Source organism: Pleurodeles waltl, chromosome 5 (assembly GCF_031143425.1).
Source record: "Pleurodeles waltl isolate 20211129_DDA chromosome 5, aPleWal1.hap1.20221129, whole genome shotgun sequence".
Classification (NCBI taxonomy): Eukaryota; Metazoa; Chordata; class Amphibia; order Caudata; family Salamandridae; genus Pleurodeles; species Pleurodeles waltl.
The window spans coordinates 1,412,673,933-1,412,701,032 of NC_090444.1; the positions used below are offsets into that span (position 1 = coordinate 1,412,673,933).

Below are 27,100 nucleotides of genomic sequence, written 5' to 3' on the forward strand. Positions count from 1 at the left end.
CCAGATCTTCAGTGCCCTTTGTGACTCCTCAAAAGTGGGCCAGGTGCTGAGGTGCAGGAGGAGGACATTCAAAGCTCTGGCTGCAAGTGAGAAGGAGCATCTACCTGCTCTGCTGCATCTGACGTAGAGGGTATGGGCCAGCGTGAGGGAGGTGCAGAAGAGGTGTCTGGAGAGTGTGTGGAATCTCAGGTGGTGGCTGATACAGATGGGTCCAGTGTTGGGCAGGGCCTTGAATGCATGGTTGAGGAGCTTGATCTGGCATCTTTTCTTGACCGGGAGCCAGTGGAGTTTCCTGAGGTGCAGGGAGGTGTGGGTGTGATGTGGGAGATCAAAGATGAGTCTAGCTGCAGCATTCTGAATGGTCTGTAGTCTTTGAATGAGGTAGGCCTTGATTCACACATAGATGAAATTTCTGTAGTCCAGCTTGGGTGATGATGCGTCTTGCACTTTGGGGGAGCCACTTGAAAATCTTGCCTAGCATGCACAGGATGAAGAAACAGAACAATGACACTGCATTGACTTGGGACCACATGGTGAGTTTGCTGTCCACGATGATGGTGAGGTTTCTGCCATGCTGAGTACAGCGCATGTCTACAGTCTACAGCGCAACCTGAGTCCTTTTCTTTTGGCTCAGGTTCTCGCTGCATCCACTTTTTGCCCCTTTCATTTTTCTTACCTGTTTATTGCTGTTTTTCTTCTCTTCTTTTTTCCCTTTTTTCTTTTTGTTTCTTCTTCGGACATATTTTCTCTTTTCCTGAAGTCTGTATTCTTTCCCTGCATGCTTTGCTTCCTATCTTATACTATGGTTATTTTTCAATTTACCTTTATGTGGCTCTTCCCAATCCAAGATGGTGTCTTCATTACTTCCTGTTTTGTCTGTATATAAGCACAGTTTGTCTTCTGCTCCTTGCGTTGCAAACACTTCTGTTCCGGATGTGCTCCTCACTCCTGTATCCCGTGATTTGGATTTTACCTTTTTTCCTGACATCAGTTTCTGTTCCAGTCCTTTTTGTCCTTTTTATCCCTCAATATTTTTTCTTCTCTTATTTTTCAGGAGTTCTTTGATTAAAGGTTTTTTCCTGCTGTTTTCTTTTCTCTAGTACTCCTTCTGGAGGTTACAGCCAGCTTGGTGTTTTATTATCAGCAGCACTGTGGCTACTGGAAAGGGTCGCCCCTACCTTGGTCAACATAGAACAAGCAAGAAACCAGGTGGTGTGCAGACTGGCGGATTACTGCTGTAAGAAGAGTTCAAGTTGAGACCTAGTCAAGCTGTGGCAACACTTTAGAAACTTTAGGACCTTATCCTTGTAGAGCAATTCAGATCTGTTTACGATGCACAGAAGATTTCTTAGTTTTGGCCCATCTCAGGTCCTTCTTGGCCCCTCTTCTTTTCGGTAGCATCTCCTTCATGCAAGCACATCTCATTTGTCCATCCTGATCATTTTGTTTTCAAGGGAGAGAGCTAGAAATGTCCAGGCAGCCCCTTTTTGCAGTCTTGATAGATGTTACCAGAGTCTTGATAGATGTTCACAGATCATTTAGTTCCCAGGAGAGTTGGCAGTGGATACCCCATCTCTGAAGATTGGAGAAATGTTCATCTGCACTGGTGTGGTGACCATGTATTCCTGGAAGAGAGATCTTGGCACTCTTGCTGAAGTCTCTGCCCCAATTTATACTAAATGACAGACAGGAGTTGTGTATTTCAATTTTACAATTTTGGGCAGCTCTGCTATTTTGACTAATCGACTCAGACTTGTTCAGCCAAGGTCTTTTTTAATAAGTATAAGCAGGAAACTGGTGTGAAGCATGGAGCCCTCAGGCATTATACATCCCAAAGAAAGGGTGCACAGAAAAGATAGGGTACCCCAGGTAAACTACCTGTTAACCATGGGGGGAGGAACAGACCTTCAAGATAACAAACGGCCAAGAAAAGACAGGAAGAAACTTCTTATTTTCAAAGGAACTACTTATCTTTGCTCATTAACACTCCTTAGTCTGGCCCACTACAAATTATCCCTGGAATAACTTGAGGGGCACCGGCAACTCTCCATCCACCCGCCTTCTTAAGCAACCCTTGAATGCAGCCAGTACAAATGTACTCCAGTGTGACTTCGGCCCCCTGTGTCATACACACTTGTAACATGCACCCTTTACACACCCTATACGTAAACATTATCAACAGCCATGTGCCACCTGACAATAACCGGAAAGTCCCATTTGCAGGGGAATGGTAGACCTCTTTGAACAACTGAGAAGAGGCCAGTAGATGACTCTGCCCAACATGAACTGGTAAAATGCTTGCAATTCCACCATAAATGATATTGCTGTCACCACTGTCATTACTTCGACAACCAGGTTAGCAATGCTTGATAAATAGGGTGCACATGGTGTTCTCATATAGAATCTCAGAACTCCACTCTAGTGCTCACCCATGTCACAAGAGTACCTCCTGCGGACCGCATGATTGTCATGTGTAATGTAGCAGAGGTAAAGAAGTTACACCTTGCTGTAGCGAATTCGTGTCAGGAATACAGGCTCTCAAGAACTATGTAGGAGAAATTTCTCAGTCCCTAAACCCCATCAATTACAGCCATAACTAATTTTAGACATATGGCACAGTTTTCTCATTCAGAAGATTACGTTATCCAGTAGTTTTGTTAGATGCTATCTGTCAAGGGTAAATGGTAGAGTCGTCTTTGAACAAGAAACCCTGAAGTTTCACTCACATTATAATTTTCTTTTTATTGAATTAAGCTATCAATCCCGGAAGTTTAAAATCTGGTTTCAGTTCCCTGTCACTTTTCACTATAAATAAATCACACGTCGTAAATCTTGCAACATTCTCCCTTATATCTTCCTGATTCTTTTCTTTGTTTTTCCTTATTGCAAAACCGCCCATTTACATCCAGTTTCTTGGCATTCACAAGCATATAATTCTCCCTGGCGGTGCTGTCTCCTGTGTTGGTTTTCGGCCAGACCCACATTATTGATTTCAGCACTGTTGGTTTGCAGAGTTCATCTCCTGCCTGTCCCCGAAGATATCGACTTAGTTCATTGTTTTCAGTGCTGCCATATTGTCCCTATGATCACTCTGTCCCTCAGATATGGTAAGTGTTATGTTTTCTGGTGCCACTTTTGCCGTCCCCTCAATCCTACTCCACTCATTGTGGGCCATGTTACCTGTCTCCACAGCTGACATGTTTTACAGGTGGCCATGCTGGGATGGTCAGAAAGGGAATACCACAGGGCATAAAACCTGCACATAACATGTTTCTATGAAATCTTTGCATGTTGGCCATCATTACAAAGGGGCTAGTAATTCCAGTCCAGGAGCATCTTGATACAAATTGGTACTTGCTTCGGGGATAATTCTGTGCTCTTCTCTCTGCACAAACTTAGTGAGGTGGAACCAGGTGGAATTTGTGCAGGAAAATACCTCACATTCTGAAATTCTCATCACAGAATGCGGGAAAACATGCGGTAATACTGTGTCCTCACTCATTCCGAGATACAGAACTCAGAATGAGGAGGTAACACCACACCTTGAGGCGTTGGTGATTAGCCAGTACAGTAGTACTGCACTAAATACCTTGGCCTGTGGAATGATGCTTATTACAGGTAACAGGCAAGAAGAGAAATTCAGTTAACTGTAGTACAAATGTTAGTGAAATGGACAACAACAATCACTGGCAACGCTAATATGTCTCGCCTGTCAAATCTACAATTTTTTGCAACGGTTGTTTTCTAGATAAGTGGTGCACGTGTGCATACATCTACCGTAGACATCTTTTAATTATTTAGCTAGCCTTTAGTCTTCTTAGGCGTTCTTATCCTTTGTAGCTTAAGATCAAAAATTCAGAGAGGTACATTTCAGAAAAACAATACAAGGTGGTCATTGAAAAGAGTAAAGCATTGGCAAAACGAATAGGTGGCACAGGTGGGATCTATTGGCTTTGTCAATTCATACTCTTTCTATACTTACTTAATTGGTGAAGAACACAAAGAATTGTGAGCCAGAGCAGCAAAGCATAACTGTCCGTATTAATAATTAAATGTTCTACCAATGTTTAGATTTCTCTAAGTTGTCTACAGAATACTCCTGTGACATGACATTATACTGACAAAGGTCACTGTGGGATCGAGAGCAGCAGTGTGTAAACTGTGATGCTCAGACTCAGATGGGTGAACAGTGGGGGGTGAGCCGTACTGCCAGCACAGAGTAAGATCTGCCAAGACTAATTGCCTGTATAAAGCAAGTAATGAAGGAATTTCTCATTACTACACATTGGGCCAAGCAGGTAGGCAGCGAGATGAGGGCAAAGTCACTGATTTAGCTATCCTAGATGATACCAACTAGATAAACCCACCTAGATGATCCCCACTGATGGCCAATGTGCATACATCTGCGGCAACCACTTTTCAGTGAATTTTTTTGGAGCATATTAAAATTCCTTCCAAGATGCCCATGGTGCATGTATAGGTGGCCAAAAAACATTTCAAGGTGGCCATCTCCCAAAATAGCGACAGGTGGTGTTCACACTGAATGGAGACTTGGGAACAAGTGGGTGCTGGGGTAGTTTTTATGAAAGTGAGGAACGTTGAGAGAGGTAGGGGATGCAGTCAGAGATAGAAGGGAAGAAAACATTGTTCCTCCTGTGCACTGAAGTGCAAGGTCTGACATCCGCCAAGGAAGGATACATGTGATCCAGTTTAATACACAATGAGACCAACATGTTCCTCACTAGAACAAACAACAGAAAATAATTAAATGAAAGCCACTGAATCAGAAGCAGGAATATGAGAGAGACAGGAAAGCCCTCCATACTTGAACCAGGGGTTGACCGAAAGCCCCCTGTATTTATTGTGTTGCTCATAACCATCGACAACAAACAACTAAAACTAAGGCTGACAGTACATGAAGCCTCAAAAATGAAAACACATTGGAAAACCCTTTCTACACTTAATTCTGAGTGAAACTAGAAGCGGGACCTTGATGGCACACTTGGAAGTGAGGAACTACTATAGGAATTGCTCATTCCAGGCCTGATTCATCTGGTTAGTTTTTAATTCTCCATGGATTTCCCCAGCATTCAGCAGCCACTAATTGTGGGTACAACAAAATAGATCAGTGGTGTTCCTGCAACTTTTGTAATTTCAATTAGCCTTGTAACTCATACTACAGACCAGATTAGAATTACCAGGTCACACACAATTACAGCCTCGGGTATCCTATCCATTGGATGCTCATCTTTGAGGGGCTTCAAATACAATCTTGACAATCTAGTAAATACATTAGTACCTTGCGAGTTTATACATCACGTCATGTGTGTTACACACTAGGGCTGACAGTAAACTTTCTATGTCTCTATGATCTCCTAATAGTACATACCACGTAGTTTATTACTTCCACGTTTTCATTGCTTTCAACATAGAGCTGAAACGGGGAGCCAACCTGAAAAGTAAAAATAAGGAGTCTAATAATTCAATTGAGAAACGTTTATTAAAACCATAGCTTAGGGTAGTAGTACAAAACATATGACAAGGATTAATGGATCAAATTACCTGAATAGGGAAATCTGGCGTGCAAATCTGCAAGAAAGCATCTGCCAATTGCCAATAATTTCTTCGTGCCTGAATAGTGTGGTTTGTGTCCTGAAACTGCACCTACAAGAAACCATTAAAGAGTAAAGACAGCACATTGAACAAAACGTAAACTCATATTTTAGAAATTCACATTATTTTGACACGCAGGGTAGTACCACCTTAAAATGTGCCCTGATGTATGCCTTCATATCAATACGTGTGAAAAACAGGAGAGGCCGCTGCAAATCTTGAATACACTTACATTTCCCGACGCTGCCGGCAGCCTTGCGTTTCTCTTCTTATGGTGTCCCGGCAGTCTCTGGGACACCATCACAGGCTCCCCCATGCAACCCTGGTGCTGCTGCTCATGCTATAGTTGGCTTGAGAGCAGTGCCAGGATTGGTCTGGGCGGCTTGCCCTGCCGCTCAGACACTGAGTTGGAGTCTGTGCTGTTTCTCCAACCTGGCTTTGTAACACAGTCGGGTTGGAGAAACCTAAGTGTGCATGTCAGTTTGGATGGCTTAAGACGGCCAGCCAAACTGATATGTACACTTAATTACACATACTACATTCCCCGTCGCCTCCCTCTTCCGATGGCCTAGCCCCACCCTACCCTTCACACATTGGCTCAGATGAGCCAGCCTCTGAAAAACAAAACAAAATATTGTTTTCGTTTTCAGCTGCCATTGCGGAGAAGCCACCGCTGGTAAAAAAGCAAAGCCTCCTGTGTAAAAAATACAATCTTTTAGGCACAAAGATCGCAAAATTATCAGTGAGTGAATATCTCTCGAGATGCGTACAACTGCTTCATTTCGTATTCAAAATGCCTCCAATAATCATGCCGCCATACTAATGTATTATTACATTTAAAAAATGTTGAATGATATATGTGTTCCAGAGATAAATACATAGAAACTGATTGACCAAAACACTAGGGTAGAGGAAGCGACGTCATGTGCCTTTTGACCGCAAATGGCCTTACAGGGAATGGCATTGTATGGCTTCTTGCCTTCCCAGGAAATTATGTAACATGGCCTCTGACCTTGACGGCATCTCAAGAGTTACATAGTTGAACCGTACAATAAAAGCAAAATTAATAAAATAGCATAATAGTAACTAAAGCAAATACATGTCTGCTTATTAGGACATATGGAAAGTTGAAGGGGTATTATTTCAGTTTTGATGCAGTGTGTCCAAATGAATGGATTTATTTTATGCAGTAAACTGATGCCACGGACTCGTGGCTCAGTTCTTTCATCCTTATTGGGCTACACTTAATAATGGGTGTGTTCTGGAGCATTTGAATTGGTATTGTGATCAATTCATCGCACTACCTATTTTACACCAATATCAGCTGTGTGGCAGAGAGCAAAGGGCATAAACCGCAGGCAACTATTCAGACAGTGTATTCTGCTGGGTTTCACTGACACATTTTATGTAAAGGAAAACTGTTCATCTGGTCTGCTGTAGCAACAGAAGGCAAATAGGGCCTATTGGTGTACAATTTGTGCAAAATAATGATGGACTGTGATGTGACCCTGATAAAGTACCAGATGCTGAGAATAATTCAAATATTCCATCCATCATTTTTTTGTATACCCTGTGTCTCCCTAAGTGGGATCAGTATGCCCAGATGTGTCTCCCGTGCACAATGTATCACTGAAAGCAAGTTATACCTTGCTGATGAGCCATAGCTAGGGCACAACTGGTCCTGGTTGGCATGTGTTTTGGTTCAGGAAGGTTGAGGCCTGCCAGTTCAGGCTGCACTGTTCCCATTGGAGCAGGGTCAAGACTGATTTGCATATGTCTGGGTCCAAGCTGACTTGGCATGGTGTGAAAAATAGCAATAGACCTGGATGTGGCTATGAGTTATTACAGTGGGTGAGATTAATTCAAGCATTTCATCCATCACTTTTTTGTATACTATAGTGTGTGGCTCCTTTTAACATGGTAAAATTGGTAAACTGTCCTAATTGGCATATTTAATATACCTATAAGTCCCTAGTACATGGTACTTAGGGGTACCAAAGGCCTGTAAGTTATATGTCACCAGCAGACTGCAGCACACATTGTGCCATCCACTACTGTCACAATGTGAACATGATTGCAGGTCTGCCACTAGTAACCTGTCTGTGCAGGGTTCTACTGCAAGTTCAATCTGTCAAAAACCCTTTTGACAGGCTTAAAGACCATATTTTAACCCCTTCACTGCCAGCCCTCTTCCCCCCCAGGTGCCAGGCCTTTTTTTGGTTATTTGGGGCAGTTTACACTTAGGCTCTCACAATGTTTTGTCCACATAAGCTACCCACATCAAATGTGTGTTCTTTTTTTCCAACATCTTAGGGATTCTAGAGGTACCGACAGTTTGTGGGTTCCCTGGTGGAGACCAAGAAATTAGCCAAAATACAGCGAAAATTTCGTTTTTTTTTGCAAAAAAAAAGGGAAAAGGGGCTGCAGAAGATAGATTGTGTTTTTTGGTTCCTGAAAATGACATTAACAAATGTTTTTTGGTGCTACAATCACCATCTTCCCAGCTGTCAGGAACAGGCAGACTTGCATCAGAAAACCACATTTTTAAAAACAATTTTGGCATTTTACTGGGAAATACCCAATTTTTACTATTTTTGGTGCTTTCAGCCTCCTCCCAGTTAGTGCGAAATTGGGTGTGAAACCAATGCTGGATCCTGGACAGTTAAACATTTCTGAAAAGTAGACAAAATATTAAATTCAGAAGGGGTCATTTATGTAGATCCTTCAAGGTCTTCCTACAGAAATTAACAGCTAAAATATAAAAATAATGAAATTGAGGTGAAAAAAGAGCCATTTAAGAGCCATTTCTGTCCACATTCTCTTCTATAACTTTTTCTAACTATGACAATTTTTTTAAAGCAATATACTGTTACGTCTGCTGGACTCTTCTGGTTGCGGGGATTGTTAGAAATGGGGTCTTTGGTTGGCAGTCAGGTTACCCCCTGTCCAAGCAAGGACCCTCACTCTAGTCAAGGTAAGTCACACACAATCCAAATTATCCTGTGCCCACCCTCTGGTAGCTTGGCACTTAGCAGTCAGGCTTAACTTAGAAGGCAATGTGTAAAGTATTTGTGCAACAAATCATGCAATAACACAGTACAGCACCACAAAAATACACCACACATTGTTTAGAAAAATATATAATATTTATCTGATAAGATGCAGGTCAAAACGATTAAAATGCTATAATTATGTTTTGGAATATCACTGTGAAAATGATATAAAGTGTCTTTAGCCTCTTAAACGCATTAAATGTCTCTTTCAAGCACAAAGTACCTGGTTTGCGTTCAAAATCTCTGCAAAGAACTACAGAGGAGTGGATGCATGGAAAACAGGGAGGTGTGCGTCAATTTCTTGGGCCGCACATGGCGATGCATCATTTAGTTTTCACGCCGGGAAGGCTTTGCGTCGATTTTCGGCGCTCGGTCTTGGATCCTCGTTGGGTTGCAGGGTGTTCAGATGCCCTGGGGACGATGCGTGGATCTCCAGCTCTGACAGGACGAAGTCACAGGGGCTGTGTCGATCCGGTGGGCATTGACTGGAAATTTCTACCACACAGCAGACGCTGCGTCTATTCCTCTCTGGAAGTTGGGCTGCGTCATTCCGGCTCAGCTGTGCATCGATCCAGTGGGCTGTGCATCGAATTTTCGGTCGCTACGCTGGCGCTGCATCTATCTTCTTGTTGCAAAGTAGGGCTGCGTCATTCCGGTTCGGCGTGCGCTGAATTTTTCGCCGCAATGCAGGCTGTGCGTTGTATCTGGCAGGCTGCGTGTCAATTTTGGCTGCACACGGAGTCCTTCTTGTAGAGATGAAGTCTTTTTGGTCCTGAGACTTCAGGGAACAGGAGGCAAGCTCTAGCCAAGCCCTTGGAGAGCAATTCTCAGCACAGCCAGAGAGCAGCAAGGCAGCAGGGCAACAGCAAGGCTGCAGTCCTTCACAGAAAGCAGTCAGGTGAGTCCTTTGGGTAGCCAGGCAGTTCTTCTTGACAGGTTGCAGATTCTGGTTCAGGTTCTCTTCTCCAGGAAGTGTCTGAGTTGGTAGGGGCAGAGGCCCTGTTTAAATACCCAAATGTGCCTTTGAAGTGGGGGAGACTTCAAAGAGTGGCTTAGAAGTGCACAAGGTCCCCTTTCAGTTCAGTCCTGTCTGCCAGGGTCCCAGTAGGGGGTGTGGCAGTCCTTTGTGTGAGGGTAGGCTACTGTCCTTTGACATGTAAGTGTCATGCCCTCCACCCTCCCAGCCCAGGAAGACCCATTCAAAATGCAGATGTATGCAAGTGAGGCTGAGTATCCTCTGTTTGGGGTGTGCCTGAGTGAATGCACAAGGGAGCTGTCAACCGAACCCAGCCAGACATGGATTGTAAGGCACAGAAGGATTTAAGTGCAGAGAAGTGCTCACTTTCTAAAAGTGGCATTTGTAAAATAGTAATATTAAATCCTACTTCACCAGTCAGCAGGATTTTGTATCACCATTCTGGCCATACTAAATATGACCTTAATACTCCTTTCAGATCAGCAGCTACCACTCAAACAGTATATGAGGGGAGCCCTAATGTTAACCTATGAAAGGAGCAGGCCTGGCAGCAGTGTAAAAATGAATTTAGGAGTTTTACACTACCAGGACATGTACATGTCCTGCCTTTTGCCTACACAGCAACCTGTCCTATGGGTTACCTAGGGCATACCTTAGGGGTGACTTAGATGTAGAAAAAGGGAAGTTTTAGGCTTGGCAAGTACTTTTAAATGCCAAGTCGAATTGGCAGTGAAACTGCACACACAGGCCTTGCAATGGCAGGCCTGAGACATGGTTAAAGAGCTACTTAGATAAGTGGCACAATCAGTGCTGCAGGCTCACTAGTAGTATTTAATCTACAGGCCCTGGGCACATATAGTGCACTTTACTAGGGACTTATAAGTAAATTAAATAATCCAATTGGGTATGATCCAATGTTATCATGTTTAAAGGGTGAGAGCATATGCACTTTAGCACTGGTTAGCAGTGGTAAAGTGTGCAGAGTCTTAAAACCAGCAGTATCCAAAAAGTGGAGGGATGCAGGGAAAAAGTTTGGGGTGACTACCCCAAGGCAGTCAGGTCTAACATGTGTCCCCCCCAGCTGAAAGTGGGGAGAGCTACCCAACCTCCTGGGAGCTCTCATCCCTAAGGCGGAAGTATCTGGAGAGACTATCAGCGTTGACGTGGTCCATCCCCGGGTGATCCTCCACCGTAAAGTCCATCCCTTGTAGGGAAATGGACCACCTCAAGAGTTTAAGATTCTCACCCCTCATCTGCATGAGCCATCTGAGGGGCCTGTGGTCTGTCTGAACCCGGAAGGCAGTCCCAAACAGGCATGGTCTCAGCTTCTTCAGTGCCCAGACCACAGCAAATGCTTCTCTCTTAATAGCACTCCACGTCTGTTCCCGTGGTAATAGTCTTCTGCTAATAAAGACTACTGGTTGGTCTAGGCCCTCCTCATTTAGATGTCCTAGAACAGCCCCTATGCCATGCTCTGAAGCATCTGTCTGCACAATAAATTCCTGGGAGTAGTTGGGGGCCTTGAGCACAGGGCTGTGCACATGACTTCCTTCAGGGAGTCAAAGGCTTTCTGACAAGCCTCTGTCCAATGCACCAACCTAGGTTGCTTTTTGGAAGTAAGTTCTGTCAAGGGTGTCACAATGGATCCATAGCCCTTGACAAACCCACCGTAGTATCTGGTGAGGCCTAAGAAGGCTGTCACCTCTGTCTGTGTCCTAGGTGGTTGCCAGGCCTTGATAGTTTCAATCTTGGCTTGGAGCGGCTGCACCTGGCCACCACCTACTAGGTGTCCTAAGTACACCAAGGAACCCTGCCCAATCTGTCACTTACTAGCCTTATTGGTCAGGCCTGCCTGTTGCAGAGCCTGAAGCACCTCCTTGAGGTGGAGCAGGTGTTCCTCCCAGCTGGAACTATAGACCGCTATGTCGTCTAGGTAGGCTGCGCAGAAGGCATCCTTGCCAGCTAGGACCCCGTTGACCAACCGTTGAAAGGTAGCGGGGGCATTTTTCAACCCAAAGGGCATCACCCAGAATTGGTAATGGCCCACAGGTGTGGAAAATGCAGATTTCTCTATAGCCCGTCAGTCAAGGTGATCTGCCAGTACCCTGATGTGAGATCAAACGTACTGAGGAATTTGGCAGCGCCTAGTCTGTCTACGAGCTCATCAGCTCGGGGGATGAGGTGAGCGTCAGTCTGTGTGACTGAGTTGAGACCCCAGTAGTCCACAACAAACCGGAGCTCTGGCTTGGCACCGGGTGCAGCAGCCTTGGGTACCAGCATCACAGGGATGGCCCTGGGACTGCTAGACTTCTCAAAAACCCCTAGGGCCAGCATCTTGGCAACTTCCTCCTTGATTCTGGCCTTCACCTTATCTGACAACCTGTACATTTTGTTCTTTACAGTGGGACTGTCTCCCGTGGCAATATCGTGAACACACAAGTGGGTGAGTCCAGGAGTAAGGGACAACAGGGAAGAGAACTGCTCCAACAACTTGTAGCAGTCTCCTCTCTGATCTAGAGTCAGGGAGTCAGAGAGATTGACATCCTCCACTGACCCATCATCTTCTTTGGCAGAGAGGAAGTCGGGGAGAGGTTCACTCTCCTCTTCCATGCCCTCATCTGTCACAAGGAGCATACTGACCTCAGACCTCTCAAAATGAGGCTTGAGTCGGTTGTGGTGGAGAACCCTTAGGGGGTGTCTAGGGGTCTTGAGGTCCACTAGGTAAGTGGCCTCCCCCTTCCGCTCCTTGATCTCAAATGGGCCAGTCCAGCGGTCGTGGAAAGCTCTGGGCTCTACTGGCTCCATCACCTAAACCTTCTCTCCAGATGAAAATTCGACCTGAGTGGCCTTCCGGTCATACCACTCCTTCATCACCTCTTGACTGGGCTCAAGGTTACTTTGGCCTGCTTCCAGAAGTGTTGGGTTTGGTTGCGGAAGGCCAGCATGTAGTTGACCACATCCTGGGGAGGTGTCTTGGGAGCTTTCTCCCAGCCCTCTTTCACTATGCTTAGTGGTCCCCTGACAGGGTGACCATAGAGAAGCTCAAAGGGGCTGAACCCCACCCCTTTCTGGAGCACCTCCCTATAAGCAAAGAGAAGGCATGGCAAGAGGACGTCCCACTCACGCCTCATAGCTTCAGGTATGCCAGTGATCATGCCTTTGACGGTCTTGTGGAATCTCTCAACAAGCCCATTGGATTGAGGATGGTAAGGGGTGGTAAACCGGTAGCTTACCCCACACTCCTCCCACATGGACTTCATGTACGCAGACTTGAAGTTTGTGCCTCTGTCAGACACAACTTCCTTAGGGAACCCCACATGGGTAAATATTCCCATCAGGGCTCTGGTCACCACTGGTGCAATCACTGTTGTCAGAGGGATTGCCTTTGGATAGCGGGTGGCATGGTCTACCAAAACCAGGATAAACCTGTTGCCCAAGGCAGTTTTGGGGTCCAAGGGACCAACAACGTTGATGCCCACCCTTTCAAAGTGGGTGCCAACAATGGGGAGTGGGATCAGGGGGGCCTTAAGCCTTTTCCCTGTCTTCCCACTAGCCTGGCAGGTGGGGCAGGCCCTGCAGAAACTATCTGAGGCTACCCGCATTCTAGGCCAATGGAAGTGTGTGACAAGCCTGGCAAAGGTATTGTCTTGGCCCAAATGTCCTGAAAGGGGGATGTTGTGAGCCAGACCCAGTAGGAATGCCCGGTAATACTGGGGACCATGGGCACACGTTCTGACCCAATGGTCGGAGCCTTAGGCTCACTGTAAAGGAGATAATTCTCCCAGTAGATATAGTGAATGCCAGAGGCTTCACCAGCTGCTTGGGCTGCGGCCTGTTTCCTCAGACCCTCAAGGGTGGGGCATTCTTTCTGCACCTTTCAGAATTCTTCCCTGGTTGGCCCACCCTCTATTTGCCAGCCAGCAAGTTCAGGCAGGTTGCCCAGGTCAGCAATATCCTCTCTGGTTGGCTCAGGGGCGTCCTCCTCTAGGACGCCGTCCACCACCGTGGGAATATCTGAGGCGGGGTTCCCGCGTCTCTTGCCCTACCTCTGTGGAGCTGTCTGGTCCATTGTTCCAGGCTCCAGACGCCCTTGAACCCCTTTCCGGGCACCCATGGACCTTGTGGTCATGCAGACCCACTCAGGCATACCTAACGTCTCCAGCTGGGATCTGAGCTCTACCTCTTTCCAGGCAGTATGCTCAAGATCACTGCCTAACAGACAATCTACAGGCATGGCAGGACTCACAGTTACCTTTAGAGTACCAGAGACCCCCTCAGTCAAAGAGAACCAGAGCCACTGATAGGTGACTCTCGCGATTGTCAGCGACTATGATCTGGTGGAGTGTATTAGGGACTATCTGCTCTGCTGACACCAGCTGACTCTTGACAGTAGTCATACTGGCTCCTGTGTCAAGCAGAGCCTCCACCCTTTGCCCATCAATGGTGACCCACTGCCTATACTTGGAAGTATTGGCAGGCATGTGGGCTTTTGGCACCATCTCCTTATCTCCCAGGGATACTAGGGACACCTATATCTGCCCCCAAAAGCTAACTGGAACTGTCTCCCCCGAGCGCTACACTAGCCAACCCAGGTGTCTGCCCTCCAGTGGAGGGCTGTGCTCTCTTGGAACACTGGGAGTCGCCCTTAGAGTGTCCCTGCTGGTAGCACTCTAAGCATCTGGGGATGAACTTCCCTATCTTCTTATCGAAGTGCCATGGCTTCTTCCCAAATTTAGATGAGGAATGGTTACCAACCCCCCTTGGGAATTGTTTTGGGGGCTTTTGAGAGTTCCTTATCTTTAAGTTTTTCTCCGCCCTCTTTCTTCTGTTGGGAACCCTGACCACCTTTGTGGGTGTTCCCCCCAGATACCTTTTTGTACACTCTGGTGCTAACCCAGAGGTTCGCCTCCTCAGCAAGCTTTCTAGGATCAGTCAGCTTACTGTCTACTAAGTGCTGGCGCAACTCTGTACAACTAATACTGAGCATATGCTCGCTCAGAATCAAATCATACAATCCTTTGTATTTATTTACTTTGCTGCCCCGCACCCATCCATTCAGTGCCTTATTGGAGAAATCAAAACATTCTACCCAAGTTTGTGTGGAAAGTTTGTTGCTGTCCCTAAACCTCTGACAGTATTTTTCAGGAGTCAGACCAAACTTGGCCAGTAAAGCGGCTTTCATGGGTGCATAGACATTCTGATCATGTGGACCTAGTGTAAGGAGTGTATCCCTCCCTACTGCTGGTGCATAAACCACAAGGCCGTCCCCCATTGCTCCTCAGAGGTCCCATCAGCCCTCAGTGCAACTTCATAGGCAGCCAACCACTTATCAATGTCATCTCCCACCACATAACTTGGCACCGCATTTTTGGGTATACGAACCTTTCTCTCCCCAACAGGTCCTGCACGTATGCTGCCACCATCACTGCTGGACTCAGACTGTCTTGCCTTGATCTCCAGCTCCTTGAGACTCAGTTCATGAGCCAACAAAAGTTTCTTTTCAGCCAAGGCTCTCTCAGCTGCTTTTGCTTCTCTTTCTGCCCTCCTCTCCTCCTGTTGAGCTTCAATTTTTAACCTTGCCATTTGCAATTGTAATTCTCTTTCCTCTCTCCATTCATCTGCGGTCAGGCCCTAACCAGAGACACTGCTCCCCAGTTTGGCAGGGGGCACAATCACAGTGGTAACATCCTCCACTAATGGCAAAAAATCCTCTGAGGGGCCCTCCTCCGCAACATTCTCATCAGAATGGGGTTCTGCCCAGGCCCTCAGTGCCATTTGGAATTCCTCCTTTCTGGAGGCCTTCTGGGTAGGTACGCCCATATCCCTGAAGAACCCCTTTAGCTGTTTAGATCTCCAGCATGGCCAAATTAAAATCTTCATCTCCTGCTTGAGACCCAGCCAGAGACATGTTGAATGAGGATTGTAGTTAAAAAATGTCAGGTGGAAAACGAAATTGCAGAAAAAGATAAAAAATCAAGTTGACCTTCAACTGTGGGTAGCTAGTGAACACGTAGCTATTGTTTGTCACTGCGCAAATACAAGTCCTATCCTCACCTCTGATCACCAATGTTAGAAATTGGGTCTTTGGTTGGCAGTCAGGTTACCCCTCCTGTCCAAGCAAGGACCCTCACTCTAGTCAGGGTAAGTCACACACAATCCAAATTATCCTGTGCCCACCCTCTGGTAGCTTGGCACTGAGCAGTCAAGCTTAACTTAGAAGGCAATGTGTAAAGTACTTGTGCAATAAATCATGCAATAACAAAATATAGCACCACAAAAATACATCACACAGTGTTCAGAAAAATAAATAATATTTATCTGATAAGATGCAGGTCAAAACGATTAAAATGCAGTAAGTGATATTTTGGAATATCACTGTAAAAATGATATATAGAGTGTCTTTAGTCTCTTAAAAGCAATAAATGTCTCTTTCAACCACAAAGTACCTGGTTTGTGTTCAAAATCTCTGCAAAGAACCTTAGAGGAGGGGATGCATGGAAAACAGTGATGTTTAGTTTTCACGCAGGGAAGGCTTTGCGTCGATTTCTGGTGCTTGGTCTTGGATCCTCTTCGGGTTGTGGGATTTTCGGACGCCCCATGGACGATGCTTGGATTTCCAGAGTTGACAGGACGAAGTCACAGGGGCTGCATCGATCCGGTGGGCGTTGCGTGGAAATTTCTACTGCACAGCAGGCACTGCGTCGATTCCTCTCTGGAAGTCGGGCTGCGTAGTTCCGGCTCAGCTGTGCATTGATCCAGTGGGCCATGCGTCAAATTTCCGGTCGCTATGCTGGCGCTGCGTCAATCTTCTCGTTGCGAAGTCGGGCTGGGTTGTTCCGGTTCGGCATGCAGTGAATTTTTTTTTCACCACGATGCAGGCTGCGCATCGTTTCTGCCAGCTGTATATTTATTTTCGCCACACAAGGAGTCCTTCTTGTAGAGATGAAGTCTTTTTGGTCCTGAGACTTTCGGGAACAGGAGGCAAGTTCTAGCCAAGCCATTGGAGAGCAATTCTCAGCACAGCCAGAGAGCAGCAAGGCAACAGCAAGGCAGCAGTCCTTCACAGAAAGCAGTCAGGTGAGTCCTTTGGGCAGCCAGGCAGTTCTTCTGGGAAGGTTGCAGATTCTGGTTCACGTTCTCTTCTCCAGGAAGTGTCTGAGTTGGTAGGGGCAGAGGCCCTGTTTAAATACCCAAATGTGCCTTTGAAGTGGGGGAGACTTCAAATAGTGGCTTAGAAGTGCACAAGGTCCCCTTTCAGTTCAAGCCTGTCTGCCACGGTCCCAACAGGGGGTATGGCAGTCCTTTGTGTGGGGGTAGGAAATGCCCCAAAAAACTATTTGGACACATCAAAATGATCAAATACAGAGCTACTTGTTTTTGCAGGGGGGCATCTGAATTTTTGGTCCTGGGCTCAGCAGCCATATAGGGAAACCTACCAAACCTAGACATTTCTAAAAAACTAGCCATCCAAGGGAGTTCAGGGATGTGTGACTTGCATGGATCCCCCAGTGTTTCCTTACCCAGAATCCTCAGCAAACCTCTAATGTGGCTAAAAAATCACATTTTTCCCACATTTTTGTGTCGGATCACTGCACCTGGACAAATTTCCTACCACCCAACGTTCCCCTCAGTCGCCTGGTAAAAATGATACCTCACTTGTGTAGGTGGGCCAAGTGCCTGTGACAGGGAAGAGCCAAAAACATGTCAAAATTGAGGGAGAACCAAAGCGAGTCCAAAAGGGCAGTTTGAAAAAATATATTTTTAGGTTGACAAGTGTGGCAGAATTTTTATCTGTGTAGATGCGACAATGCTGGGTGGTAGGAATTTTGTGGATTCCTGCAGTTTCCGTAAGGTTCCATCCCAAAAATGTGGGAGAAATGTGTGATTTCCAGCAAAGTTGGAGGTTTGCAGGGCATTGTGGGTAAGAAAATGGTGTAGGGTGCATATGAAGCACATCACCCTGGACTCACCCAGATGTTTAGTTTTCAGATATATCTAGGTCTTGTGGATTTTTCTTCATGTCTGCGTCCCAAAGTCCAAAAAGTGTAGCCCTCACCATTCCAAGTGGGATGATTTTGAGAGTTAGACAAGCTCTCATGGCCCAAATGTAAAACCAAATTCCAAAATATTCAAATGTTCTCTTGCTTGCTGTGTGATACATGTTTTAGTGTGCGGGGGAGGTGAAAGACTGTTAATTCATTCAGTTGGGGTGGGGGCTTAACCATCCGCATACTACTTGGTAGCCACCATCCCACTTGTTTTTTTTTATTTATTTTTATTCCCTGGCATCTAGTAGGCTTTCTGCCCCCCTGGGGAGTGGATCGGGGGTTATTGCCCCATCTTCCCACCGTTGGGCAGAGCAACTTTGTCCCCATTTTTTGGGGGTGGGGGTATGGCCATACACCCACCCACCTTTTAAAAACAAAAATCTTCCCTGGTCTCTGGTGGGCTTTCTGCCCCCTTTGGGACCGTGACTATCTTAGGCACTGAACTTTTAGGTGCTATTGTCACTTAAAACATTAGAAATTCCTATCTCCAGTTTCCCTTATTTGATTTTTGGCATTTTAGTGTCATTTTGCTTGTAACATTTTCCTCTATTTTTCTATTTTATTTTGGGATATTTATTGTTTTGCATTTCATCTTTATTACTATTTCAGTACCGCATAAATACTTTACACATTCCCTCTATGTTGAGCTTGTCTGCTCTGGTCTTTTCTGCTCTGTGTCATAGCTACCAGGTCGTTGAACTCAGGTTTGTTTAGTGATATTAGTAGTTCACCCTGACAGGGATTGTGGTTAATAATTGAGATGGGTACTTAGCCCCCTCAACCAATAACCCAATTTCTCAAACTGACCATGGTAGATAAAAAGTATGAAGAAGATTACCTTACTGGGCATAATTTCCATTTTAGGATTAGTAAGAGGAGCAGGAATATACCTTGACACTGGCAGTTTCTCCTGAAGTGGAGGGGTTTGTCCCAGAAGATAGTTGCAAAAATAAGAAGATTCCTGTAGAGTATATCTGACAGAATCACTAACCTGACTCTGAGAATATGGCTATACCACTACTCACAAAGAGTTTTAGATACAGAACCATTGAATGAAAGTGCAGTGCTCTATAATGTGAAGGACAATTAAAAGGCAGATAGTGTCTACAGCTGAGAGGCCCGCTTCATGAACTTAAAAGGCTGCTTGCTCCACATTGAAGGTTTGCTGGAATGGCAAGAGGAGATCCCAGATTCTGCCCTTGACAGTCTACAGTAACCTGTGCCACTGGAAGAAATTTTGGTCTGGCCTCTTTTCAGACTGAAACGCCTGCATATAATCTGTGACTCTTTGTTGCTGCCTGGTGTTGTTTACAAACTGCTTGAAGGTGAATATAAATATCAGGATCCAACCAAGAAAGCAGTTAGAATTAGCCTGAGTGTGAGAAGTGGAGGCCTAATGCATGGCCACTGAATTTGAATTTGCAAGCCACACAGGTAGAGAAGGGTAATCCATTTCCACCTGAGGGCATAGATTCACTGATTGCATTTGTCTGTCTGATCACATGCACATTCTGCCATAATGGTAGAATTTCCCTGTGACCACATCACATTTCCAAGGTCAAGTGGTTAAACCAGGGAATGAGTTTGCCTCATAATTGATGCTGGTTAGGCACCTGCTTTTCACCAAGATGCAGAAATAGATTTCTAGGCTAGTAACCTTATCACATGTGTGGTAATGCACATTGAAAACACATCACCTTTAAAGTATTTCGATGGATATTTCCAAGAATGATTGTCGACTTCAAAACAGGAAAACTGGCTGACATTAAGACAAGCGGTCTAAGACTATTCTGAGAAAACATCTTTCTGGGTTAAGATGCTGTATTATGGATCTGAAGGGAAGTATGTTTAGTTCTGAACACGTTATGCATAGTTATTCATCCTAAGGTAAAATATCATTGTATGTCGATACAGAAAGAGATCAGATGAGAATGAGCATTGTTCCACACCCCCTATAAGCAATTCAAGCCTGCAAGATGAGAGAAGTGTCCTAGGAATTCCATAACACTCACTCAAAAGATTAATTTCTAACTTACATTTGAACAATGTTTTGGGAAACAGTGCAAAATAACATTCAAGCGAGTAGCGTGTTATGGTGATGTGTAAGATGATAATATAAAGAACCCCATAAGTCACTATGAACCCCCAAATAATCCTTTGTTCCATTTCATTTATGACCTCTCCAGGGAACTGAGACAGTATTTTGCATCAGTTCTCATGTCCTTTTGGTGAATCTGTAAACTTTTAATGCCACTAAAAATGACACTCTTACAGAGTGAGGCTATTGGTATGTACACTAGACTACCATTTCTATTTAAACTGCACACCCAGTACGTGTTCTAGTGCATTTGGAAAAACTCTGGCAATCTGTTATACTATTTTTAAATCTTGTTTTTTCTAGAAATACTAATATCCTTCCAAGTGCCTTTGTCTACAGTTGAGATAGACTTGAGTCACTAAAACCTACAGGCAGGTTTCTAATTTAACCTCTTATTGTTAGGACGGAGAAACTCCTCTGCCGGGTAATGGAGGTGTACCCTGCCCTGAGTGCCCTACTGTACTTGTGTCTGTATTCCTAACGCTGATTTTTACTGTCATAGGCAAACACGGATCATGCATGTGCACCATGGCATAGGCCTGTTTCACAGAGATTGCAGTCTTGTTGGACTGAGAGGGGCGCCAAAGCATCATCCTCATAATTATAGAAGGCTACTGCCTTTACCAGGTGTTGAACAGCACAAGCGTAGTTGTGGAAGGATACTGTGTAGTGATCAGTAGGAGCGAATGGGTCCTTTTAACCTGCGCCACTGAAGCGAGGCCTACAGACTTTCTCACCTTTTCAAAAGTTCTGCTGCTGTGTGCTTAACTTACCCTTGGCCTACATCAGTTAGATGTACAGTGCTCACAGCGAAGGAGTGGTGCTCTGGCACTGATTGCATGTGTGCCTGGGAAAGGTACAGTACAGGGATAGAGCAGTGGTCGGTCGGTCGAATAACTTTATTCGGCAATTGCCATAAAAGTACAAACCAGAACACATATAACAGATCTATAAATAATAGAAAACACAAATGAAAACTATAAAACAATTCCTAAGAACATCATATAAGCATCCAAACTAAAACCCCTTGACATATAGCAGATAAATATACTAAAACATAATTAAAAATCACAAAAGCACAAAAAATACAGATGTTATCTCAAAATAGTAAACTTTCACAAACATATAAAGATTAAAATAGAGTAGACCTTTTCCTAATACTTAAAGAAACTGTAACAAAATCTAGTGCATGATGACAAGTTTGGATATCTGGCAGTCTCTGGAAATATAATAGAGCTTCCTTGTAGTGGATAGGTCTAAGATGACATAAAATGGGTAAAATAAAAGCCTTTCTGGGAGCAGCATATAGAAGGCAAAAAAGAAGAAAATGCGAGGTACTCTGATTTGATTTGGAATCACAGGGGCAGGGTGGTAGATCCTTTTTCCAAAAACATGGTTCGGGAAAGGCTACCTTAAAATGAATTAGATTAAATCTGAAAAGTGTTAAAAGAGAAGTTATTCTAGAACTTGAAAACCATATCAAATAGGGTTCAAGGCATGGAGCAGTCACAATCCGAGTGTAGGGATCGAAAGATTTCAGTTTCAGGGAGCTATAAAATCTCAGCTCTGATACGTGCTCAGACTAAGTTAACTTCAAAACAGACCTAGAATTTGCAGTTAACAAATGGGGTTCCTCAAACATGTACCTAAGCCCTAGCTTCTCAAAGGAGTTTTGCAGAAACACAAGCCAGGGAATCCTATTTGAATTGTCTAATTGTAGGTTATCAGAAATGCAGTCTTGAACAAGTTTTGCCGCAGGGTTCAGCCAGCATCTAATCCAGAGCAGTAGAGGAGCAATGGAGATCCTGTACTCCAAAAAACGCCGGCCGATTTCCTCATGGCTGATGATGTTTGCTATATATTTTGGAACCATCAGTAATCTAGACTTAATAATGGGGTGAAATACTAGGAATACCAAGGCGCTCAGGATACAAAATAAACCAATGATCTAAAAAAAAGAGGATGCCTACACGAGGGTAATCACCCAACCCTCAACAAGGTTCCAAACGGAACCTCAAACTACAACACAACAATGTGCGGTACCCCTCATAAGACAATTTGTTAGAATCAAATCATAAAGTGATCACTTTCCCACGAAAAAACATACTTATACAATGCATGCCTCAACACAAATTGAAGATATAATTACAATTCATAATAAAACAATTTAACCATTTATTTTAACCCGTTCATCAAGTTTTTCAATTCAACCCAGTTTGTGACAATCAATTCATTATAGATCATCCGTCCTGTTATTGTAATTCATTAGAATTCAAGCCGAATTTAAGCCAACACGTGTTTCGTCTCGGGACAGTGTTTTCTCTCATCCCACTTTTATATTTATTTTTATTCTTTTCTTATTTTATTTCTATTTTTATTTTTGTAATTTCTCTTTGGGAACTTTGGGAGAAATTTTGAATCTTCAAGTTGGAGCATTTTGGTTTATGTAGCTGTACAATTTTCTAGACTTTGAAAAAAGGTTTTTTGTATAATTTAATTTGTTTACAAAATCTTTGCAGCCCTGAAGAAGTCGTTTGGGATGAGAGAAAACACTGTCCCGAGACGAAACACGTGTTGGCCTAAATTCGGCTTGAATTCTAATGAATTACTATAACAGGACGGATGATCTATAATGAATTGATTGTCACAAACTGGGTTGAATTGAAAAACTTGGCGAACGGGTTAAAATAAATGGTTAAATTGTTTTATTATGAATTGTAATTATATCTTCAATTTGTGTTGAGGCATGCATTGTATAAGTATGTTTTTTCGTGGGAAAGTGATCACATTATGATTTGATTCTAACAAATTGTCTTATGAGGGGTACCGCACATTGTTGTGCCATCAGTAATCTAGGCAGGAATTTATTTTCGGCGCTTTGGAGAGAGGGTATTTTGTTGTAGCCCCAAACTCCTGCCCCGTATAGGACTGCTGCAACACACTTGGAGTTATAGAGTGTTGTCGTCTGTGCAGGGGGTCTGTGGCCTAATTTACTAGTTACGCGAAAAATCGCTTCGTTAATCCTTGTCAACTGTTGGAGCTTGAAGTTAATGTGTGTCTTCCAGGACAGAGAAGAACTCATATACATACCTAAATAACAAAAACTATTCCCCTTGTTTAAAATATGTCCTCCCATAATAAATTGTTTAGACTTTGTATTACGTGGGCCACATGTCATAACAAAAGTCTTTGGGTAGTTTACTTTCAGATCAAGGTTCAACATAAAATTGTAAAATAGGTCCAAAAGTCCCTGTAAACCATTTGCGGTACGAGCAATTAAGACAGCATCATCAGCATATAATAAAACTGGAAGCGGTCTCTGGCCCATCTTTGGTACATCCTTTGCATGTTTTACCAGCGAATTGTAGAGCCCATTTATATATATCAAGAAAAGAAAGGGCGCTAAAATACATCCCTGTCTTACGCCCCTCGTTGACGGAATGGGAGAAGTTCTCTGGCCATATAAACCAGTCTGAACTGAAACCGTTAAATCTGTGTTTAGGCGTTTAATAAGCTCCAAAAGTGACGTATCACAGCCTAAAGCTCCCAGAATTTGCCATAACTTCGACCTATTAACCATATCAAAGGCACTAGTTAGATCAATAAATGCCATATGAATGGACTCTTTTTTGACTGTCACGTATTTACTAAGTGTCAGATGGAGATTTAAAACTTGCTCAACTGTGCCTACACCGGGTCTAAAACCAAATTGAATAGGAGATAAAATCTGGGCCTCAGTCACCCAATCTTCTAACCGGGATAAGATCACACTTCCTAAAATCTTTGCCGTCGAATCAATAAGAGAAATTGGTCTGTAACAGGAAGGATCTTGTCTGTTTCCTTTTTTGAAGATGGGAACAATAATAGCCAATTTCCATGAAATTGGTACGTTACTATTTACCGCGCTGTTCGATACATTTGTAACTAACGGACCCCAAAGGTCAATTTCAGATTTGAAAAGATCAGCGGGAACCCCGTCAGGGCCAGGAGCCTTTCCCTGCCTTGATCGGTTGATGGCACTTAGGCCCTTATGGAGATCAAAGGTAATATCTAAGGCCTTAATATTGGGGTCTAAAATAGAATATGCAGTAGGATTATCTTCTGTATACAGGTTCTCGTTGTTTCCTGGACAAAAAACTTTTCTAAAATCAGTTACCCAAACGTCCTCTACAATAAGACAATCATCGGCCTTAGTATTATCATCTGAAAAGTAAGAGTGATTTATCACCTTCCAGAATTTAGAAGTGTCCCTCAGCTCAGAGGCAGCCAAAAGATAATCCCAGGCCTTAGACCTAATTTCTGATGTCCTTTTTTCAAGGGTGGCCTTGTAATCGGCTCTAGCTAGTTTAACTAGTTGGCGGGAGAGGAGAACTGCTTTAAGAGCATCTTTAAGTTTTTATGGGCAGATGAGCACACAGAGTCAAACCATCTGTGGGCCACTGGCCCCTTTAAGGGCCTGTCCACCACCAAGGCTCGCGAGATATCAGTACTTAAGGATTCAAATTCACTAACTATACATTCGGGATCTAGCTGCTGGGACAAACACATATGAATAGAGTCAGACCTACTTCTTACAATTTCGTGGTTAAAAATGTTAGGATTTATTTTGCCCCATTTTAAGCGTAAACCACAGTTTGGATTATAAACAGTAGTAGCTCTCAGACTTTTATTCTTAGGAACCTGGTTAATTTTTAAATCCAAATGAATGCTAATGGGGGTTAAGGTCACTGGCACAGTGAGGCGTGATCTTAAATTCTTGAATTAAATGATAATCAAAGGAGCCAATAAGTATGTAGTCAATAATGCTCCCCTTCAGATTCCCTGTGAAGGTTGGTATACTACGGGCGACAACAGCCAATTTCTTTGTAACATGTACCAAATCAAACTTACAAATAAAAAGGTTTAGGGCATCTCCTTCAGTTGTATGATTGAAATGGATTAATGACTCTCTGCCCTCAGCAGGGGAGGCACACAGTTCCATGAGTTCCTTGCTACACAGAGGAGTGTTGAAATTGCCCACCCATAGGGTAATTAGGTCACTATTCTGCAAGACATTTGATGAATCTATGAAGTCTGTTACCTCCTCCAAGTGTCCCATAGGAGGCCCCGTGGGATATTATTATAAAAAATTTAAATCAGGATATCTTTTTGACTGCTAATAGAAACTAAAACAACCATGAAATGAGGGGAAGACCAGATTAAAAACACATTTAAAAGAGGTAGATGTAAGGAAACAAGAACTAAAAGGCTGCACGTGCTCTCCCCATTTGGGAGATTATAGCCAGCTGGCACAGAGAAGTAAATCTGTTCAGAAGGAAAGTATCCTTAGACCAGGTCTCCTGTAGACAAATTATGTCATAAGAAGAAAAAAAAGCACCTCCAATCCGAATTGTCAATTTTGGACCACAGCCCTGCTATATTCCAGCTAAGCAGAGTTGTGGTCTAGACCCAGGACATGATGTTAAAACTCCAGTATTTATAGGAGTTAACAAGTCCAATACAGGCTTTCCTGTGTCCCAAGTGCATTCATTGTAGACATTCCCAGCTATTGATCTCTCCATGTTAGAGGAACAGGGGTAGACCAAAGCCGCCAGTCAATCGTTCTCCTCAAGATAATTAAGAGCTGAAAACCGATTGCAAGTGGGTACATTTACCTGCAATTGGGACCTTTCTGGGTCAGGTCTGTGGGTTCTTAAATTAGTAACGATGCATTTTGGTAGGAGCGCGGGGTCATAAAATTGACACAGGGGATGTATTTGGATCCTATTACATGACTTATTACATTGTTCCGAGTTGGTCAAAAGATAGTCCACTGAACGAGGATTTGCTAAATTTAAAACAACATAATCTTCCTCCTCCATTTTCTTTGAATATCCAACCCTCCTCACTCTGCGGGCCATAAGAATCTTGTCATTATGATGAAAATTAGATTTAATGTTGGATTTCAACCAGTGACCAGCTTTCCTGATTAGGGATTGGGTATCTTCTGGTTTGGAACTCTCCAAAGGGGAAACATTCGAGAGAACCAACACATACGGATTGCAATCAGGGGGTAGATGTAAAGAATCTGCATGGATTGTAAATTTATTTGGACCCGTATCATGCAACCTAGAGGAATAAACTTCCCTTGTCAACCCTTGTGCAGGGTCGTCAGCTAAAATTCCTTGGCCAGAAACGGCCTGTAGTTCAAGCGAGGGGTTACTTGCTCCTTGAGGTACCAAGGTAGAAGGAGGTTTAGTTTAATAAGCCGGTACTTGGCTGTGAGATATTCCCATACTTACTAATCCTAGCTTGAAGAAATTAGATAGAGTACTGGTCACATCATTACAAAAGCAATCAAGCTTCCTAGTAATCAGAGTGATAAGTTTCGCCTCTAAGGTTGCACAAAAGGATTTGAGTGTCAAGTCTATAATACTTGAAAAATCTTCAGGGGCATCCTTTCTCAGAAGACATTCAGGGGTGGAAACCAAGGAAACTGGGACTTTGTCACTTAAAACCGGGATGGTGGGTAATCTCTTTTTAGGGCCCAGGGCCTTTTTTTATATTTTTGGGCTTTTTCCCAGCTCTCCTCTTCTTCAAAGGAGGAGAATCGGCCTGAGAACAAGAGCCTTCCAGGGGTGGAATAACTAATAGGGTAGAAGAAATGTTCAGATCTGTGGGAGGGAGCATATCGTTGCCCGACTGTATAGTACTCGAAGGCAGGATCAGTAGTAAGGGTCCGGTTCTTGAAATAGTGTTTATGTGACCAATAGGTTCCAAAGGGGGCTGCTGTACAGTGCTTTGGACAGCCCCAATCCTTTCTTCTACATGTTCTAGTTCAGATTCAATAGCCCCCATCACAGAAGATAAATAGCTAGTAATGGAGCACAGGAGAGAGCTGGGCCCGCCTTCCCCCTTTTGCACATTGATCTTTCTCTTCCCCATTATAGATGATGGTCTCACACAGTACCTTTCACAGCTTCCGGAAGAAATTACAGCAAGGCGGGAGGAAGAGACATTAGAGGGGGGCCCAGCCTCTTCCGGTCAATGACAGGCGAAGGACGGGCCCGCCCTTTGGTTTCTGGAAATGGACTGTAAGAAGGGGAGGTTGAGTCTTCAAAAATGTGTCATCTGCCTAGCAGCCAGGTAGGCTTGTGAGGACGGGAAGCTCTGCCAGACTCTGCAAGCTCTGCAAGACTGTGACGACCAGGACTGGGGGCCAAGTCTGCCTGCTGGGTGAAGGAAACTACCAAGAGAAACCAAGACCACCTGCTCTGGAGCCTGAAGTACCAATGCCTGTCTGCTTGCCAAGACCAATGTGCCCTGTGAGGGA

General features: G+C 44.1%; 1 protein-coding gene across 1 annotated transcript in view; it reads right to left on the reverse strand.

The window, feature by feature from the left end:
• LOC138296506 (CD109 antigen-like) overlaps positions 1–27,100 on the reverse strand; it is an 827,002-nt gene that overhangs the window by 392,258 nt on the left and 407,644 nt on the right. Inside the window, exons 12-13 of the mRNA XM_069235677.1 lie at positions 5,563–5,664; positions 5,390–5,452 (exon numbers count right to left, since the gene is read on the reverse strand). Coding sequence (XP_069091778.1) covers positions 5,390–5,452; positions 5,563–5,664 — 165 coding nt within the window. The remainder of the gene's footprint in view (positions 1–5,389; positions 5,453–5,562; positions 5,665–27,100) is intronic.